Here is a 19386-nt window from a genome sequence, read left to right on the forward strand (position 1 = left end):
CATCTAAAAGTTGTGGCCTCTTCCATATAAATAAGAGTTATTGTACTCTTTCAAAGGCTAATCTTGAAGCTAATAAAAATTCTATGTAGTTACACTACTTAATTCATCATCTACAAATCCTAGTATTTCCTTGACACAATCAGTAACCTCACACTGCATCAAGTCATCTCCGTGGACTATAGATTTCAGAGCTTTTGTTCATATGAGTAGTTTCTCACGAACTTTTTCATTCCTACTCTCCATATTACTGTAATTAAAGAAATCAAATAGCAAATGCCACTCTCTTCTATCGCAGAAAATGAACTATTCAATTAACAGATACTATGGCTTTAATATATGTCCTTCCTGTTCCTATATTAGCATGCAATATTTTCTCTATTAGTAAAATCTCTAGAGATCCTAACTGTCATATTGCATCTTTTAGGATTGGGACTCGAAGAGAATGATTGGACGTGCTAGGATGCTCGAAGGTACCTACTTCTTCGATGAGCTCCCGACTAATAATAAAAAATCTCAAAACTTCAGTAATGATTGTTAATTCTCCTTCTGTTAATGAGAAAATAATGTTTTGGCATCTTAATCTAGGATATCCTAGTTTTTTTAACTTAAAATTCTTAGTCCCAATGTTTAGAATTCTAATCCAAGGGCTTTTTTTTAATGAAAAACCAAGCTTTAAATGAGAAACAAAAAACCAAAAATTCTACCATTCCTGAGTATACAAGAGACAAACAAAAAACCAAACCCCACAAAAGGATTTGAAGCCCTAACTAAGCAAAAGCGAACTAGAATAAAAAAGAATAAGCCCTAATTGATAATTACAAAATGGTCAAGATGTAGATGCGCATAAGGAAGTATTAAACCTAACAACTTCCTAACCTCTATCCAACCTTTCTCTACCTCTAAAAATTCTACCATTCCTCTCAAGTCATTCCTCTAAGTAAGTGCCCCTAGAATACCATTTTCTCTATTTTTCTCAGCTTCTCTCGGTTTGTTTCCTGCTCTATCGGGGTTAGTTTTTTTTTTTTTAACAAGAAACAACTTTTCATTGATATATGAAAAGGAAAAATGTTCAAGATACAAACCCCGAAGGGGTGAAAAAAGAAGAGAGAAAAGAGAAAATAACGAAGAAATAGTACAACAAGAGCAATACAAGCTCGAAAAAAATAAAAACATTCTAAAACAGAACTCAGAAAAATTGCTTGCTACTGAGAGCTTGGAAACCAAACTAAATCCATAGCCAACATCCGCACGAGGGAAAAACCTTCCTTGGCACCAAGAGCAAAGACCAAACTCCAAAAAGAACCAAGTAGAATCTAGGGACACAAGAACTAGACTGCAGCCGGAATTCAAATAATGAGTAATCACCAAATACTAAACCTCAATGTTGTCTTCAAAAAACCTCCAAATATAAACCATCATATGCCAATCCACACACTGGAGAAAAACTTTGAAAGCCTCACCAACCAACCAACCGAACTAAAACTGCAAAGCTTTGAAACTGTAGAAGGCGTAGGAGAGAACATTCCAACTTTCCGAATAACTGAAAACTCAGAGGACAGACTCAAATGGGACAAGAGTAATCCTCACTTCTTCAGAAAGGAAGGAATGGTTGTTTGCTATGGGGAAACTAAACTCACATCTTCTTTTTGCTCATTAAATAAAATTTGAAGATCTCCCTCGAAGGAATGCTCGGAAACATCCTCAATAGGGACGTCTGACTTTGAGGAAGAGTCCAAGCTACTAATACTGATTGCATCATCGTTATCTTCAAAATTCATTGTCCGAGCATTCTAAGGAGGATGATCTAGGAGGCCAACCCTCATTAGTGGAGTGCATAGAACCAATGCACAGAGCATTTACCTTGTCCATACTAACTTTGCTAACTCCTTCCCTTTCCTTATTGAAAGCCTTATTCAAGTTAACTTGAACCCCTCCAGCTAACAAAGGCTTTTCGAGTTCCTTTCCAAAAATAGTGGTAGACTTTCTACGAGAGTAGTAAAGAGGAAGAGGCTGAATTAATGTTTCGGTATTCTTCATACCAGGTGGAAAAGGGTTGCCCTTCGGCTTTTGTTTTAAAATAGCTTCCGCATTTAATTCTTGACAAACAGTAGGGCCAATATTGTCCATTTCCTTATCAAAAAGCCGACGACTTTAATGACGAAAGGGTGCTCAACTAGCCCGTCACAATTGTTGGGCCAACTAGAGCGTTTTGAGGAGAAAAGGTGTCAGATGCAGGCTGCTTTTCCAAGCTAACCTTATTAAAAAACGCTTTGTCAAGTTTAAACTCTTCATCTACCAAGACTTCTTGCAATCTTTGGATATCCAACGGATTTGAAGAATCAGCAATAGGCGAAGTCTTTGAAAGCTAAACGGAGGGAAATGATGACTTGGTAGCTTCATTTATGGCAGCCACTTGTACCACAAACACTCCATATTTTGTAGTTATCTCAATAGAAGCCGGAATAAAGCCACAAAAATTCTTCTCTACCAGGTTAGTGTTGTTGAAGAGATTTTCTTCAAACCTCCGAGATGGGTTCCAATGGCCTTGAAGCAATTTGTGTTCCAAAGCTCTAAAGTTAAGTCGCAAATTTTCACCAAGCCACCAAAACACACTTTGTTCCTGCCGTGTTTTTCAAGATCCCACTTCTCCATCTTCACGTGAAATCCATCCAACTTGCACCATTTGTCATTGAGCCAATTATAGTTCAAAGACCTTCCACTTCGAATCTAAATAAAGCTTTATCTACCAAGAAGAGGTTGACTTGGCAATTTTCTGAGAAGATTTTTTTGAGGGAGATAGCAATTGTCTTCCAACTATCTTGAGCACTAAACCGTGAAATAACCATGGCACTATCTCAATCTATTTCCACAACTTCGGATTCCTTTGGAACCCAATATGAGTTGCTCCCTTTGCTTCTCTTAAAAGCCTCATCCTCTACGGTAGGGGATGCCATCATACTATCTCTTTTCTTAACCCTCTCTGCAAATGAAGAGTTGGAGGCCCCCTTCAAAAGCTTTCCATTGGAGAGTTGGAGGCCCCCTTCAAAAGCTTTCCATTGGAGTTCACCCAGGAGTGTTTTATCATGTCCCAAAAGGTTACACAGCTATTCTTTCTACACCCTGCAGGTACAGTTATGAATTTTCTTCCACCCGATGTGGGCCAAACAACACATTCCAAAAATCAGTCGTGCAAGAATCTCTTTTTCTAGAGTCGACAAGTTCCATTCCCGTCCCTAACTTGCATAAGAAACCTCGAATGTAATGGAAAATGCAGTAGTTCCACCAAACTGTTTTCTAACCACTGAAGTTGGGAAATTTGAAGAGAAATCTGACCATTCTTCCTATAGTCTTTTATGAAAAAACGGTCACTGTCATTCCAAATCCAATAATAGTTGTTTTCAATGTTGCAACTTCTCAAATCCATAACCCACTCCTGAAAGTAATCTGGTGGTTGCAGAGACGTCGAAAAATGGGTATTCTGGTGGTTGCAAAAACGTCGAAAAACGGCTTGGGGCGTCGGAGGAAGATGAAAGGTACAACTGCATCAGCGAAAGACCCAGAACTGGGCGACTACGCCGAAGAAAAAAGGAAGGAGGAAGATTGGAGAAAACGGCCACGAAGAAAAACCCTAGCAGCACGGATGTGGACAGCGGCAATGGCGAAGGTAAGGGCAGGCAGCGACGATGGCGGACGGCAAAGGAGAGGGCGGCGGGTAGGATTAGGGTTAGGGTTTGCTCTATCGAGGATAGTACTGAAACCTATTTCTAGAAAGATTGTTAGGTGGATGACAAGCCCTTTTGTCTCTTATTCCCTTGATTATACCACCATTTCGAGATGAGGTTGCATTTAGTGGCCTAAGTGTAGGGGTCTTGGAGGAATACCCCTTCTGTTTTTTTGGATCTCTATCGGTCTTTGACGAATAAGGAGGCGTGGGAGGTTACTGCTTTGCTTGCTTTGATAGGGGGACATCTAATACGTGTAAAGGAGGAAAGACATTCGTGTCTTGGGTCCCGAACCCGTCTTTGGGTTTCACTCGTAGTTCTTTTTTTCAGCTTCGGAGTGCTCCATCCCTCCCCTTTTATCACCTCGTTATTTTCCTCCCTTTGGAAGGTAAAGATTCCGAAGAAGGTTAAGTTCTTTGCCCGGCAAGTTTTGCAAGGGAAAGTTAATAGCACAGATCATATCCAAAGACATTCTTCCTTGACATTCTTCCTTGTGTTTTTGGGGCCTCAATGGTGTGTCATCTGCAAAAATGATATTGATGATCTTAATCATATTTTATGGAGTTGTCAATTTCCTGAACATATTTGGAATCGATTTCTAAACGTTTTAGGGGTTTCATGAGCTGGAAATAGGGATTGCATGGCTTCGTTGAAGGAGGTGTTGTTGTTCCTGCCTTTTCAAGATAGAGGACTTTTGTTATGGCAGGCTTGTTGTTTTGCCATGGGGTACATGGGTTGGAAGGAATAACAAAATTTTCAGTGGAGTTGGGAGGTCTTGGGAGGAGGTATGGGAGCTAGCTAGATTTAATACCTCTCTTTGAGTTTCGGTGTCTAAGGCTTTTTGTAATTATCATTTACCAATTAGGTGTCATTCTTGTGGATTAGGGTCCGTTCTTATAGGTGGATCCCCTTTGTCGGCCTTGTTTTTTGTATGCCCCTTGGATATTCTTTCATTTTCTCTCGACGAAAGCTTGGTTTCTCGTTTAAAAAAAAAAAAAAAAAAAACCTATACTACTATAGATTGTCAAAAAATAAAAAAAGTATAGAATGTGCCAATCCAATATTAATAGCACCAGCACGCCACACATATTGGATGATATGATCAGAAAACCCAAATGTCATGAGAAAGCACTGGTTACCTGTATGTTCAAATAATGCCATACAGGATCTGATTCAGGCTCCAGCTCCATTAATAGTCTCAATGTGTTTTCAAGCTGTATGAAATATCGAAAGAAAAATTAGCTACCCAAAAAAAAAAAAAGCTTGCATAAAAATAAGAACATCCCAAAATATCAATTGGTATACTATTACATTATAATATACAAAATGAACAAACCTAACTTATTCTGTGATTTTGGAAGGAATTAAGATGGGAAAATAGGACTGGTTAAGACACATATTTTCTACCAAAAGGTCGTGACTTCGAATCTCCACCCCCTTGTACGAAATAAAAAGGATGGAAGAATGGGAATCTTAAAGGCACTCCTAAGAATGTAAACAACATATTAAAAAAATTACAAAATTGACCTATGGATGAAAATTTCCATCTAGTGAAAATTACAAAATATTTTACAAAATTACCCGATGGGTGAAAATTTCCGTCTCTTTAAAAAAATTACTGATGGATTGTACTACTAAGTTGACCTATGGATTATATATTGGGTTTTTATTGTCGCAGGTTGCTTTGACCCATCAATGCATCCTTTTTTTTTCTTTTAACAAGATACGAACTTCTCGTTGATTTGAAAAAAAACGAAATTGTTCAAATGATGCAATCTCCCAAAGGGAGAGAGAAAGAAATAAAATAAAGAAATGGGAGATAAGGAACAAAAAAAAGAGATAAAACCGAAGTAAACAATAAAGAATAATGACTAGAAAACATAAGTGCTACTTTTAGAACTAGCCCCAGCAGCGCACCTTTAACATCCCTATGTAAGACACATTCTTGTACATTCTAAGGTTTGTCATGCATATCCTCCATATACAACCATCTGAATAACAATCACACAGCTTCAAGATTTAAAATTATGTTGTTTACAGTTTCAATTTTTATAGGCATTAATCCACAATTACAACTTAAAATGCTCAATAGGCAAATTGAACAACCATTTTTCTAGGAGGAAAAATAGTAACCATGTATATGAACGACCATTTTACTAGGTTCTCTGATGTATAAAACTTCCATTCTCAAAAGAAAACCATCATCAGTAATCATGCATATGATACAATCAATCAAACTGAATTAAAGATATGAAGGAAAACCAAGAACTCACTAAGATGCAAATACCATTTTTTTTCTTGTCTATGAAAGATAATTATCTGAAATATATTTCCATAATGCGGACCTTCCAGCAACAGGAAGACTAAATGCGTAAAAAACAGAGTTCTCTCTTCAATTTGTGAGCAATAATTGTTGCTCCCAGCACAGACTATAAAGAAGCTCATGCTAGCCAGCCATAAGGCATCAGGATGATCTCCAAACCTTTCTACCTTTATTGGATCAAGGGAAAATTATAAAAATGGTTAAAAAGAAAGCTCACGTTTGTCAAATCTATTTGTGGGTCCTCCATTGACTTATAGAGTGTGCCTTTGAACTCATGCATCACTTTTTCAACCTCTTCAAGAACTTTTTTTAAAATTCCCACCTGAAAGTAACGCATAGCAATGAGAACACTTAATTTTCATTCAGCAAGTAACGAAATCCAACTACGTATACCAAATACATTGCCTTTTAACTTACAATTGTTTTACAATAGATCTTTGGAATGATATAAGATGTTATACAACAAATCTTAGGAAGTGATACATAGAAACAATGAATTTAAATGTGATTCTGCAAAATTATTATGCCACATAGGACTAAAGGCTTAGGAATTCCAATATTGCATTGCACTGTAATTGAAGAGGACATTATCAAGGAGCAGTATTTTCAAAGCGAGGCACACTCCAAGGCGGTCAAGTTAGACAAGTAACTTGACCACCTCAAGGTGAGAGGTGACAAAATGGCATCGCCTGAGTGAACCAAGGCCCACTATAATAAATAAATACTGAGAGAGAATATAAATGCATTATAGTAAATATACTCTAAAATGTCTAAAATTAAAGATAAATGTTATATACATCAAAATGTCAAGAATAAAACAACCAAGTTCTATTGGTTCTAAAAAACATTGTCATTAAAAATGAAGCAAAAAATAAAATATAGTCATTAAAATTAAATGGAAACTTAAGATTGATTTTCTTCTAGGGAGAAAATTAAAAAAGTGCAATTAAAATGAAATTATTTTTAAAAAAGAAAAAAGAAATAAATAAATAAAGTTGCAGTAGGCAGTATAGCTAGCAGTTTTCTTTTTCCCCCAAAACCACCAAAGAAAACCAGAAAATATTAAGTAAGGGAGAAGTGGATTAGTGGAAAACTGGAAAGCATTAAAATAAGGGGAGAAGACAAAGAAAAAGAAAGCGAAGGAAGAAAGCGAGACGGTCAAACTAACTGGGAAGAGGCTCTTCGCAAAGGAAATAACAGAAGTGACATCAGGAAAGTGGAAGAAAATTAATACTCTTCGACTAAAATTTACAAGCCAAACAATGTAACGAGTCTATGCTGAAAATTTTGTTTGCCAGTTCTATCTTATTTTTCCAGGAAAGCATGGTCCAATGCAAAAATATCTCAATATCATGGGTTATATCATTCTGTTTGTTCAGAAGTTCAAACTTTTAGGTGCTTGGATGATAGATAACGTTTCCAATGTCCTAAAACTGTAATTACAATTCACTAGAACTCTTCCAATACGTTATCATTGACTTAAGGTGATACATTTTACTAGAAAATATAGGATAAATATGTACCACACGAAGAATATTAAGGTACGGAATAATCTCAGGATAAAGCGAGTCCAGTAGCTTTGCCACTGTCGGACTGTGCAACATAGATATCAAATTAATTGAGTGATATAAATTTGCAATATCTTTATCATTCAAGCAAGAACTTCCATAGATGTAGAAAATTTCCACAAGACAATAAATAAGATATACAATACAGCACAATTTACTAAACAAGAGAAAAAATCAGGGATCCGAGAGAGCTTAAACAAAGTACTTATCAACACTATTCACTCTACATTAAGAATGAAAGTCATTATAGATAGGTAGCATATGTTTGCCAAACTGGATATGACTTGCACAAGAGCATAAAGAAGAGAGGAACTTATAAACAGAGCTTTGAAGGAGGGTGGAGCACTAAGGCTCACAACTTTGCAAATTATATTGAAAACACCTCTGCTGACAGATGACACAAAGTTAAGAGTGGTTCAGCCAAAAATCAATGATTTCTCCCTCATGCATAGTGGTAAGACATTATGTAAACAAAATACGAGAGGGTATAAAACTGAGGTTTACATGAGATGGCAAAGCAATTGACTTTGCTTTTTTGTATTCTCGAACTGCCAGATCATATTCACCCTTACTGATGCTGCTGCGAATAGTACTTGGCAAGTTAAAAAGTGTTCTGAACCTTTGTAGCATTCCTTGGACTGATCTGATCTTTTCAGCTTGTGCCTAAAAAATGCAACTTTATATAATCCATTTCCAATCAAAAAAACTTCAAAATCCCTTTCAGTTTTGAAACTACACTGACCTGTCTCTCAAAGAGAGACTGAAAAGCCCGATTTGCCTGCTTGCTTACTCCTTGAATACAGTTAAACAAATGTGAAGTTCCAGAACCTTCAGGGTCGTCTTCAATTCGTCTCAACTTGGACTCAATATCTAAGAACAAAACATATTACCATAATGATCAATAGAAAATACTTGTATATCAGAAGATAAAATTATAAAAGCTGAATATAACATGTTTCGAGTAAATATTAACTCAGTAGCCAATAGCCATATTCAGCCAAAGATAAACCTAACAAGTGATTGTTGCATACCATCAATTGTGGTTTTGCATGATACAAAACAGTCAAAATTGTCTTTGACTAACTGTTTTCTTTGCTGCGTCCGTCCTTTAAGGTCAGTTTTCAAAGCAATAGCACCTTTCTCCAAGTCTGCTGCACTTGTGTCATGGTGTATCCGAGAAAGAAAAATCTTTGCATCAAATTTTTCAGATAAATACAGCAACTTCTCTGCAAATATGCACATAAAATGTATGCGTCAGCAACAATGACACCAAAGCAACAATGTCACCAAAGCCTGAAGTACCTAACTTATGCAACCACCAACAATATCAAGTACGAATTCACAACCACACCTTAATGTAACTACGATCTCATAATAATATCCCATAGCCAGTTGGAGCAAAGACAGATATAAAGTCTAGGGCAATCAGAGAAGGAGCAGTATTTTTTTTTTCTAAACCAGAGAAGGAGCAATATGGATAACATACTCTCCTCCAAAATCAAATACAGTCCCCATTAAAAGAACAGAAGGAACAAAATTGTAAGAACTCAAGATGACTCCGAACGATGGCCTCCCGAGGGCTACAGTTCAAGGCCAAAGAAGCCTAGTGGAAATACCAAGCATTGGAGCAAACCCCATATTTCTATTCATGATAAACTTGTTTACTTCTCATGAGAAATGTAGAGAGAGATTAAGGTTTGAGAGAATCATATAAGTCTATTATCATTACTGAAGAATATATATTGACAAATATCCAAGAAAGGCCTAAAAATATAAAAGGACAATAAAGGACAAACTAGTGCAGATTATTACAATAATATAAACTATACTAATATAAATACTCTAACATTCCCCCTCTAGTTGGAGCATATATGTTAATCATACCCAACTTGTTAGAGAGATGATCTATTCGTGCTCTATTCAAAATATCTCCCAACTGCTCTCCAATCTTCACATATCTTGTAGACACTAATCCTTGCTGTATTTTCTCACGTACAAAATGACAATCGACTTCAATGTATTTTGTTCGTTTATGAAACACTGGATTAGATACAATATGGAGAGCTACTTGATTGTCACATCAAAAGTTTCATTGGAGTGGTGATGTCAAATCTCAATTCTTTCATGAGCTGATATATCCATACTAATTCACAGACAAACTATGTCGTAGCTCTATATTCTGATTCAGCACTTGAACTGCCACTTTGTTTCTTACTTTTCCAATAAACTAAAATACCTTCGACAAATACACAATATCTTGAGATTGATCTTCTATTTTTATCTTGAGATTGATCTTCTATTTTCCTTAGAACCTGCCTAATCAACATCTGAAAAACATTCAATATTAAGATGACCATGATCTTTATATAATAAACCACGTCCAAAAGCACCTTTCAAATAACTTAGAATATGTTTCAGTGCAGCCCAATGGTCAGTCGTAGGAGCTCATATACTGACTCATAATACTTACTAGATAAGCTATGTCTGGCATAGTAACTCTAAGGTAATTTAGCTTCCCTACTAACCTCCTATACTTCTCAGGATCTTTCAACAACTCCCCTTCCTTTGTAAGTTGTAAATTAGGTATCATTGGGGTACTACGTGGCTTAGCAGCTAACTTTCCTGTCTCAGTTAGCAAGTCAAGTACATATTTTCTCTGTAATAAAAGAATTCCCTTCTTGCTTCTTATTACCTCAATTCCTAAGAAGTATTTCAACGTTACCAAATCTTTAGTGTGGAATTGATCATGGAGAAAAGTCTTGAGTGATAGGATGCCTGATGTATCATTACCACTTACCAGTAATCACAATATCATCAACATGTTCAACTAGTAAGATAACACCAAACTTAGATCATTTATGAAAGACAAAATGATCTGACTTACTCTTCTTCATTCCAAAGTCCTCAATCACCTGACTGAATTTTTCAAACCATGCTCGCAGACTTTGTTTCAACCCATACAAGGATTTACGAATGCGACATACCTTTCCATTTTCCCTCTAAGCAACAAAACGAAGAGGTTGCTCCAATACTTCTTAAAGATCGCCATGTAGGAAGGCATTTTTAATATCAAGCTGATGCAAGGGCCAATGGTGTAGATGGATGCCAACGAAATAAATAACCTGACAAAAGCCAATTTAGCAACCGGAGAAAAAGTAACTAAATAATCAATTCCATAAGTCTGCACATAGCCTTTAGCAACAAGACAGCTTTCATTTGGGCGACTGATCCATTCGGATTAATTTTAACAGCAAATACCCATTTACAACTGATAGGTTTTTTTCCTGCAAGAAGAGAAACTAAGTCCCAAGTATCATTGTCATCTAAGGCAATCATCCCCTCCAACATAACAGCACGCCAACCAGAATGAGACAAAGTTTCACGAACAGTTTTAGGAACAGATAAAGACTCAAGGGATGCAATAAACGAACAAGTAGGGGGGACAGGTGGTTATACGACACAAAAGAAGAGACAGGATAAGAACACTAACATTTACCTTTTCGAATAGCGACAGGAAGATCATCACTCATTCCTTGATCCACTGACGAAGAAGCTGCTGGTATAGGGGCATGAGACCGGAGGAGGTTGCCGACGAGAATAAACCTGAGTAATAGGTGGGAGGAGGATCAGGCACAGACGGAGATGTATTGCTAGAGGGCACTTCTGAGAAGAGACAATGGAATAGACAAGAAATTCATCATCTTCTTTTGAATGCTCCTCTTGACTATTACCAAGGATAATGAAAAAGAAGTATCTTCAAAGAACGTGACGTCGGGCGATACAAGATATCTATTAAGATCAGGACAATAACACTGATACACTTTTTGAACACGAGAATAACCAAGCAAAATGCATTTCAATGACTTAGGGTCCAATTCTGTGAGGTGGGGGCGAACATCTCGAACGAAACATGTACAACCAAATATTTTAAGTTTAATAGGAAACAAAGGTTGTGCAAGGCATAAAGAACGATAAGGAATCTCACCCTTAAAGACTGATGAAGGCATACGATTGATTAAGAAACAAGCCGTCAAAACAGCATCAGCCTAAAAATATTTTGGAACATGCATTTGAAACATTAAGGCTCTTGTTGTTTCAAGAAGATGTCTATTTTTCCATTCTGCAACTTCATTTTGAGATGCAGTATTGTCACATGAGGATTGATGAAGAATACCATCATCTTCTAAATAGGAGCCAAGGACATTGGAGAAGTATTCTTTAGCATCATCAGTCTGGAATACTTTAAAAGAACCACCAAACTGAGTTCGAATTTCAACATGAAAGTTACGAAAATGAGAAAGTAGCTTAGAATGATTTATCATTAAATATAACCAAGTTACGCAACAAAAATCATCGACAAATGTACCAAAATACCAAAATCCACTTTTAGATTCAATAGGACAATGACCCCAAACATTAGAATGAACTAACTCAAATAGAGTACTAGCTCGTTTATTGACTCTAGAATATGAACTTAGACGGTGAAACTTAGCAAATTGACAAGACTCACAGTCTAAAGAGGAAAAATTGCGAAATTGAGGACGGAGACTCTTCAACACTGAGAGAGATGGATGACTCAAATGACGATGTTCTTCTAAAGGAGATGGCATTATAGTGCATATGGTGGCCGTAGGAATTTGGGTATCAAATATGTAAAAGGCCTCCAGAGTCACGCCCTCCACCAATAGTTCTATTCGTCGTAAGATCTTGAAATAAGTAATAACCAGGGAAGAATAAGACATAGCAATTGAGATCACGAGTAAGTCTACTAACAAAAATTAAATTAAAAGAGAATTGTGGTAAATTTAAAACATAGATTAACGAGAGAGATTTAGAAAGATGGACTATGCTAGATCCAAGAACAGAATAAGTGGTGTCATCTGCTAGAGTAACATCAGGCAAAGACGTAGATGGTGAAAAGGTAGTAAATAAATGTGGATTACCTGACATACGATTTGTAGCACCAGAGTCAATGACCCATTTTAACGCAGAGGAAAGAAGATATTTATTAGTATTACCTGACTCAACGATGGCAGTAATTGGATTAGAGGACGATACCGTCAATGACTCTTGGATGAACCGAACCGGGAGAACCGAGTGAACCAACTAGATGAATCGAACCAGGTGAACCGGATGAACCGAACCGAACTCAAACCAAATCGAACCAAAGCGAACCAAACCCAAACAATACCAACTCAAGCTTCTAATTGAAACTTGAAAGTGGAAGCCCTAGCAGCTTTCACAGACGACAAAGACCCCACGACAGACGCCCTATGAGTAGGCGACGATCGAGCAGAGAAGGGCAGTGGGCGGACTGGCGCAACAGTGGCAGTGTGGGGCGCAGCCAGATCTCACGACGAGGAGGAACTGGACCTCACGGATGGGCGGCAATGAAGAGATTGACGACCGACGGATAGAGGCCACGCTAAGCAGCAAAGCATGGCGACTCCACCCACGTTAATCACGAACGACGGCTGGAGGAAGGATGCCCAACGTGGCAGTGGTCGCGGCCGACGACGTGATGACGACAACGACAGGGACAAAATCTTTGTACAAATCCCTAAGGGTTCAAACTTCACAAACTCCAAGTTCACAAAACCCTAATGGTTTAGGAAAAGACCTAATGCTCTAATACCATGTAGAGATTAAGGTTTGAGATAATCAGACAATTCTATTATCATTACTGAAGAATATATATAGACAAATATACAAGAAAGGCCTAAGAATGTAAAAGGACAATAAAGGACAAACTAGTACAGATTATTACAATAATATAAACTATACTAATATAAATACTCTAACAAGAAACAATACTTTTCATTAAGAGGAATGAAAGAGAAAGCAAGGAAGTTTGCTAAAACTTATTTGTTCTTTTCGATAAGAAGAGGCCAGTATCTGTACAAAGAAAACATGAAACTTGAAGGAATGTGATATGGCCATTGGGGTACCAACCGTACCCCAAAGACCAATCACGAGATCCAAAGCAAAAAAGCTTCAAGAAGTGCTTCTCAAGCTTATCAAAGACATGGTGACATCAACTAAAGTGTTGGATAAGGAAGGACAGCAATACTTCAACATTTGGCAAGCAAAGAACCAACCCCCAATGGAACTCCCGTGGTGCACTAGCTACCCAAGAGCACACCCCACATGTTTGCTTCATTCACACATACCAACTACACCCACGCACGCATCTACTTGTTTGCATGTCTCTGCCTACACACCAACAACCAGAGGGCCTCACGCCAGCAAGTGTGCACCGCACATGTCCATGCTAACACCCATGCAAGTACACCTACTTGTGCACCTTCAAGAGGTTTAAGAATCTCCTCTCACCTTTTCTTTTCCTTTTAATTAGTAATGTTTTAAGGAGTTTGCTTGAAAATATTCACTGGGAATTTTTTAGAGCTTATTAGTTGGGAGAGATTTTGTAAATATTTCTCACTTACAGTCCGCGGATTATACTTTGCTGTTTTGCAAGGATGATGATGCAATGCAATCTTGAAAATTCTTTTTGATACTATAAAGGTCTTTGAATGGCTCTCTGGTATGAAGGTGAATTGGGACAAATCTGCATTGAGTGGATTAATATCGAGAAGCAAAGAATTTTACAGATTGCAACTAGCCTAAATTGTAAGGCTGATTCTATGCCAATTACGTATTTGGGATTTCCCTTGGGAGGGAATCCTAAACACCCTGATTTTTGGAATTCTATTCAAGAAAAATCTCAATGAAGCTTGATAAGTGGAGGAGATTTCATATTTCAAGAGGGCAGATTGACCTAATACCATTCTGTTTTGGATAGTATTCCATTATATTATTTGTCTTTATTTCATTTGCCCGTGAAAGTTAGCCAGCAAATAGAAAAATCTATAAGAATCTTCTTGTGGGGAGATAAGGCAAATGGTTAAAGCACTTAGTCAGGTGGAACATCACCTTTCAATCTCATGAAGAAGGTGGCTTGGGAGTTGGAAACTTTTAAAGAGGAATCGAGCGCTTTTAGCTAAAAACGGGTGGCGTTTTAGCTCCGAATCTTCTACATTATGGCAACAGGTAATGGCTAGTATTAATGGTACTGATCGGTTTGATTGGAACGCATGAGAAAAGAAGTATGGTTCTGACCACAGTCCTCGGAATTTCATTAACTAGCAGTGGTAGTTGGTGGAAAAATTCTCCATATTCAAATTAGGGAATGGCAAGCGCATACTTTTTTGGCACCATTTGTGATTGGGTGATCCCTTGTTAAAGGTCAGATTTTCTACTTTGTTCAGGGTCTCTTCTTTCCCTTTTATTTCTGTTCATGATGCCGGGATCAGAATACCTCCTCTTGGAGAGTTGAAACTAGAAGAACGTTGAAGGATGAAGAGATTGAAGACCTTTTGGAACTTCTTTCCAGCCTTAATTCGATTGTTCTGAAAGAAGAAGAAGATTGTAGAAGATGGACTGTGGACTGTGGACTCTTCAGAAGTCTTCTCGGTAAGTTCTAAGCAAGCCAAGAGGCTTTTCCTCCATTTTGCCAAAAGACAATTGTGAAAATCTTTGGAATTCCGGCAGCCCAAAGAAGGTTAATGTTCTTTCTTGGATCCTTCTCAATGGTAAGGTTAATACAGTGTAAGTTCTCTAGAAAAGAAAGCTCCCTAGCATGGCCCTCCAGCCATCTATATGTGTTCTTTGTGCAGCTTGGTGTGAAAGCCAGATGTATCTATTCTTCTTTTCCCCCTATGCTGCTAGTTGTTGGAATTATTTGGTGCGGCTGTTCAATTTCTTTTGGGTTTTTGATTCGAAAGTCCTAAAGATCATCTCTGATTTCTGTTTTGGTCGTGTTTGCCCTCAAAATCAAGTCTCCTTTCAGTCAATGGTATAAAAGTTGTGTCCGAGCTTTGGTTTGAAAGAAACCAAAGGGTTGAAGAAAAAAGGAGACCATCACTTGAAAGTTTCTTGCTAGATCAAGGATTTCCAGTGGCACCACTTTCTGATTTATTTTCTAATTATTCTGTATTAGCTTTCCTTTCCCTCCTTTGGGAGTTTGTATTTTTTAACAATTTTTGTTCCTTTTCATATATAGATGAAAAGTGCGTAGTTAAAATATATATATATATATATCAAGCCCAACTTTACATGTTGAAGCCACACCGAGTTAAAAGTAGGTCAAGTCATTGGGAGGATTTAGACCTTGAACTGAAATATAAAAAAGAGTTAAAAGACACAATTTCATTATTGAAGTAATTACAAAGAATATTTGTAGAAAAATGCAATTTTCTTCCTCAACAAAATATCTCTTTCCTATTATAGAAAAGTAAAAACAAGGTCAACATGCATTTGTACTCCAGAACCAAAAAAGAAGACATACCACGCAGGTTACCGTCAATGAAATCTTTCTCAGACTTAGAAGGAGAGCTCTCAGATGTCTCTGTGATCAATCTCAATGATCTATTGTCTATTATCCTGTAAATGCAACACATACCCACATAAACAAGAATGATTTTTTGTAAGCATTTCTTTAGGTTTTCTTTTATTAACCTTCAGATTTTATTAAAAAAGAAAACAAACAGGAAAAGAAGTTCGTTGAATCTAGGGGACATGACATCATCTTTTCGGACAAAAATTCCATCAATGGTACAGCATATCTAAAGAAGAAATATCAAATTTCTTAACACAAATAATCAAAAAATAAATTGATCTACTTGAACAACCCCAGGAAGTGTAGAAAATGTGGAAAGATTTTGATTTTTCTATAATCACAGTATCCATTTGAGCTTTGCAGCTGCTTGTTTGAAAATCCATGGTTACACTTTTGAGTTTTACTGCAGCTTATGATGTTATAGTTTTGATTTCTAAATCCTGTTTTGTTCCATTGCTGCTGGTTCGATTGATGTAGGCGTTCAACTTCTGTTGGTGGTTCATTGTTTCAGAGGAAAGCTTTTGTTCTGTCTTTTGTTTTAACTAAAGTGGGTGTTTGACTAAATATGATGGTGTTGGTGGTCCAATGTGATGGAGTATTTTGTAGAAAAGATTCTAGTTTTTTTTTTCAACAGTATACAAACTTTTCATTGATCTAAAAAAGCAAAAATTTTCCAAGATACAAACTCCAAGAGGAGTGAAAAAATAAGAAAGAAAAGCATAGTAAAGCTACGCTAGACATATAAAAATATCCATACAAAATCAATGAATGATTAGATAGCAAACAAAATAGAGTGGGAACCTCATTGGAAAGCTTTAGACTTAACCTAATCAAAACAGCTCAATCCAACATTTTGAGTTGATCTCACTATAACTCAAATTGTTCGTCTGACTGCAATAACCCTTACAAAATGCTATAGAAAAGTGTTAACGATTCAAGCTGATCGGGAAAGAGAATCAGCTGAAATTCAAGCTAAATTTTCTCAAGATCTCAATGTCCTTTTTCCAGAAGTTAAAGACATTGATGAAGTTGCTAGCGAGCCCGAAGTTAAAGATCCTTAAAGTTCTCTTATTGTGTCCTTGCATCTTGATGGATCATTTTGCTAATAGTTAGCATGGTCTTTTTGGCTTTTATTGTCTCTTCATTATCTGTATTGCTCCTAGTTGGGCCTCTCTTTATTTTATTTCTTTTCTCTTTTTCTCTCTCCTTCGGGAGTTTGTATCCTTGAACTTTTTATCCTTTTCATATATCAATGAAAAGTTGTTTCTTGTTCCAAAAAAAAACCTGCAAGATGCAATCTTGGGAGCAGAATAGACCTGAAAATTTGCAGCCACTACCAGAAATGATACGAATTTTCTTGGGATGCTTGGACTTTCAAAAAGCTTCCTAAAAATGGGAAACCCGAGAAACATTAATTCTGTCACCTCTAAAACCTTCAAAAATCCTCAAATAAACTGTTTCATAAAATACAATCCATTAATCTCGACTTCTTTCAAGAGGTTTCAAAAGTAGAAACTTCACACCAAGGATCTAGACCTAATCGTGAATTTCAATGCACCAGTATTGAGATTTCAATCTCCAAAGAAACATTGAACGCCTGAATCTCAAGTAATCCAGGATGAGACCTATAAGATCGCTTGAAAAACTTAGTTGAACAAGCTCATTTTGAAGGAAGAAGTTAGCTTAACCAAAACCATCAAACTACTGGTATGCAATGATGTTTTTGACCGTTGGTAGCCATTTATTAATTGCATAAAATTTACAAAAGATATAAATTCATTGATGTATGAAATTTACAAAAGAAGAGGGAAAGAAAACCTCAAACCAAAAGAGTTCCATGAAACTTCTCCAATGAGATACAGGTGAAACGAAGTTAGAGTGAAAAAGAGATGACAATTTACACCAAATGATGGTGGAAGTTAATATTTTCAAAATGAGAAGTCTTTTAAATGTTGTGTTTGTTCTTGATGTTTCAGTTTTGTACGTGTTTCATGTATTTGATGTTTGATGATCCCTTTCCTATGTAAATTATGTAGGTTGTCGACTAAAAATTTTTTTTCCTTTTAGAAAAATAATTGCTTAACATATATCCAGAAAATTATAAATAGCAATAAGGTCTTCATCTTTGCAAGAAATAGAAATAGAAATAGAAAACAAGGAATCTATATAACTATATATTTCAAATAGAACATTTCTTTTATATGAAAACTAATTCCATTAAGAATGTCTGAAGTATGATGAAATACCTTGAGGAAAAATACAGGCAGGATACTGATAAGTCTCGGAAGACCTTTCAGTCACAATAACTCGAGGAAAAATAGCCAAAAAAAAATACAGGGAACCACCCTAGCGCTTCCAAAGGTAACTCTCCCTCTCAGAACAGATTCTAAGCCCAAAATACCAAGTGTTTATCAAATAAGCAAGCGATGAAGTGTAACTAACGAACAACGAAGAAAAAGAACACCATTGAGATAAAAAAGTACAAAAGGGGTTTCTGTACCAGGCCCATCTTCTTACCATATCTCACTAATAAAACCCGATACATGGCTATAATATGTAGTTTTTTACATACATAATTTCTTTAATATATAGAGGTGGAATGTGATATCTGTGTTTTTAGAAAATAAATGAAAAATACGAATTCACACACCAAGTGAATTTTTGGGATCATTACCTATTTTTAATGATCCCGGAAATTCACCACCTCTACATATTATAGATAAAAAGGACATGCATACCGAGGTTTTATTAGTGAATTTAGTTGAATATGGCAAGAAGATGGATCCCTGGTGTACAGGCCCTAGTGTACTTTTTTTACTTAAATTTAGCGAAATCAATCCACCCACTCCATGCCTAAGTGTTTGTCTTGAAAAATTGTTTCATTTTGTTCAAAGAAAATTTCTGAAATAGTGGCTTTGACTGCATTGACCCTTTTAATTTTGAAAGAATAGTAATATTATGATACTTTCAAATATGTGCAACCCAAGTCTTCTTATATAGGATAAAAAACTACTACAACAAGAAGAAAATAATACAGACGATTCCAATACTCCGCCTCAAGTTGGTTTAAAGATATCTTCTATAGCCAGCTTGTCGATTAGTTTGTCAAATTGCTTCTTTGGAAGTCCCTCATCGGAAGATAAAGAATACATATTGCACCTGCATCAATCCTCTTTTTAATAAAATGTTTGCCAAGCTCAATATGTTTGTCCTGTCGTATAGAACTGGATTATGTGTTATAGATATGGCAGCCTTATTGTCACAATAATTCCATATAGGTGTCATTTGAAACTTCAATTCTTCAAGTATCCTTTTGATCCATATAGCTTCACAAATTTCATGGGCTGAGCGCTATACTCTGCTTTAGCACTGCTC

General features: G+C 36.6%; 1 protein-coding gene across 1 annotated transcript in view; it reads right to left on the reverse strand.

Annotated features, from left to right (window-relative positions):
* Positions 1-19386, reverse strand: part of LOC111013494 (exocyst complex component SEC5A) — a 36175-nt gene that overhangs the window by 8860 nt on the left and 7929 nt on the right. The window contains exons 3-8 of the mRNA XM_022287941.2: positions 15961-16055; positions 8645-8839; positions 8356-8483; positions 8118-8276; positions 6263-6367; positions 4862-4936 (exon numbers count right to left, since the gene is read on the reverse strand). Coding sequence (XP_022143633.1) covers positions 4862-4936; positions 6263-6367; positions 8118-8276; positions 8356-8483; positions 8645-8839; positions 15961-16055 — 757 coding nt within the window. The remainder of the gene's footprint in view (positions 1-4861; positions 4937-6262; positions 6368-8117; positions 8277-8355; positions 8484-8644; positions 8840-15960; positions 16056-19386) is intronic.

Source organism: Momordica charantia, assembly GCF_013281855.1.
Source record: "Momordica charantia cultivar OHB3-1 chromosome 11 unlocalized genomic scaffold, Mcharantia_2.0 BLBB01000011.1, whole genome shotgun sequence".
In the NCBI taxonomy this organism is placed as follows: Eukaryota; Viridiplantae; Streptophyta; class Magnoliopsida; order Cucurbitales; family Cucurbitaceae; genus Momordica; species Momordica charantia.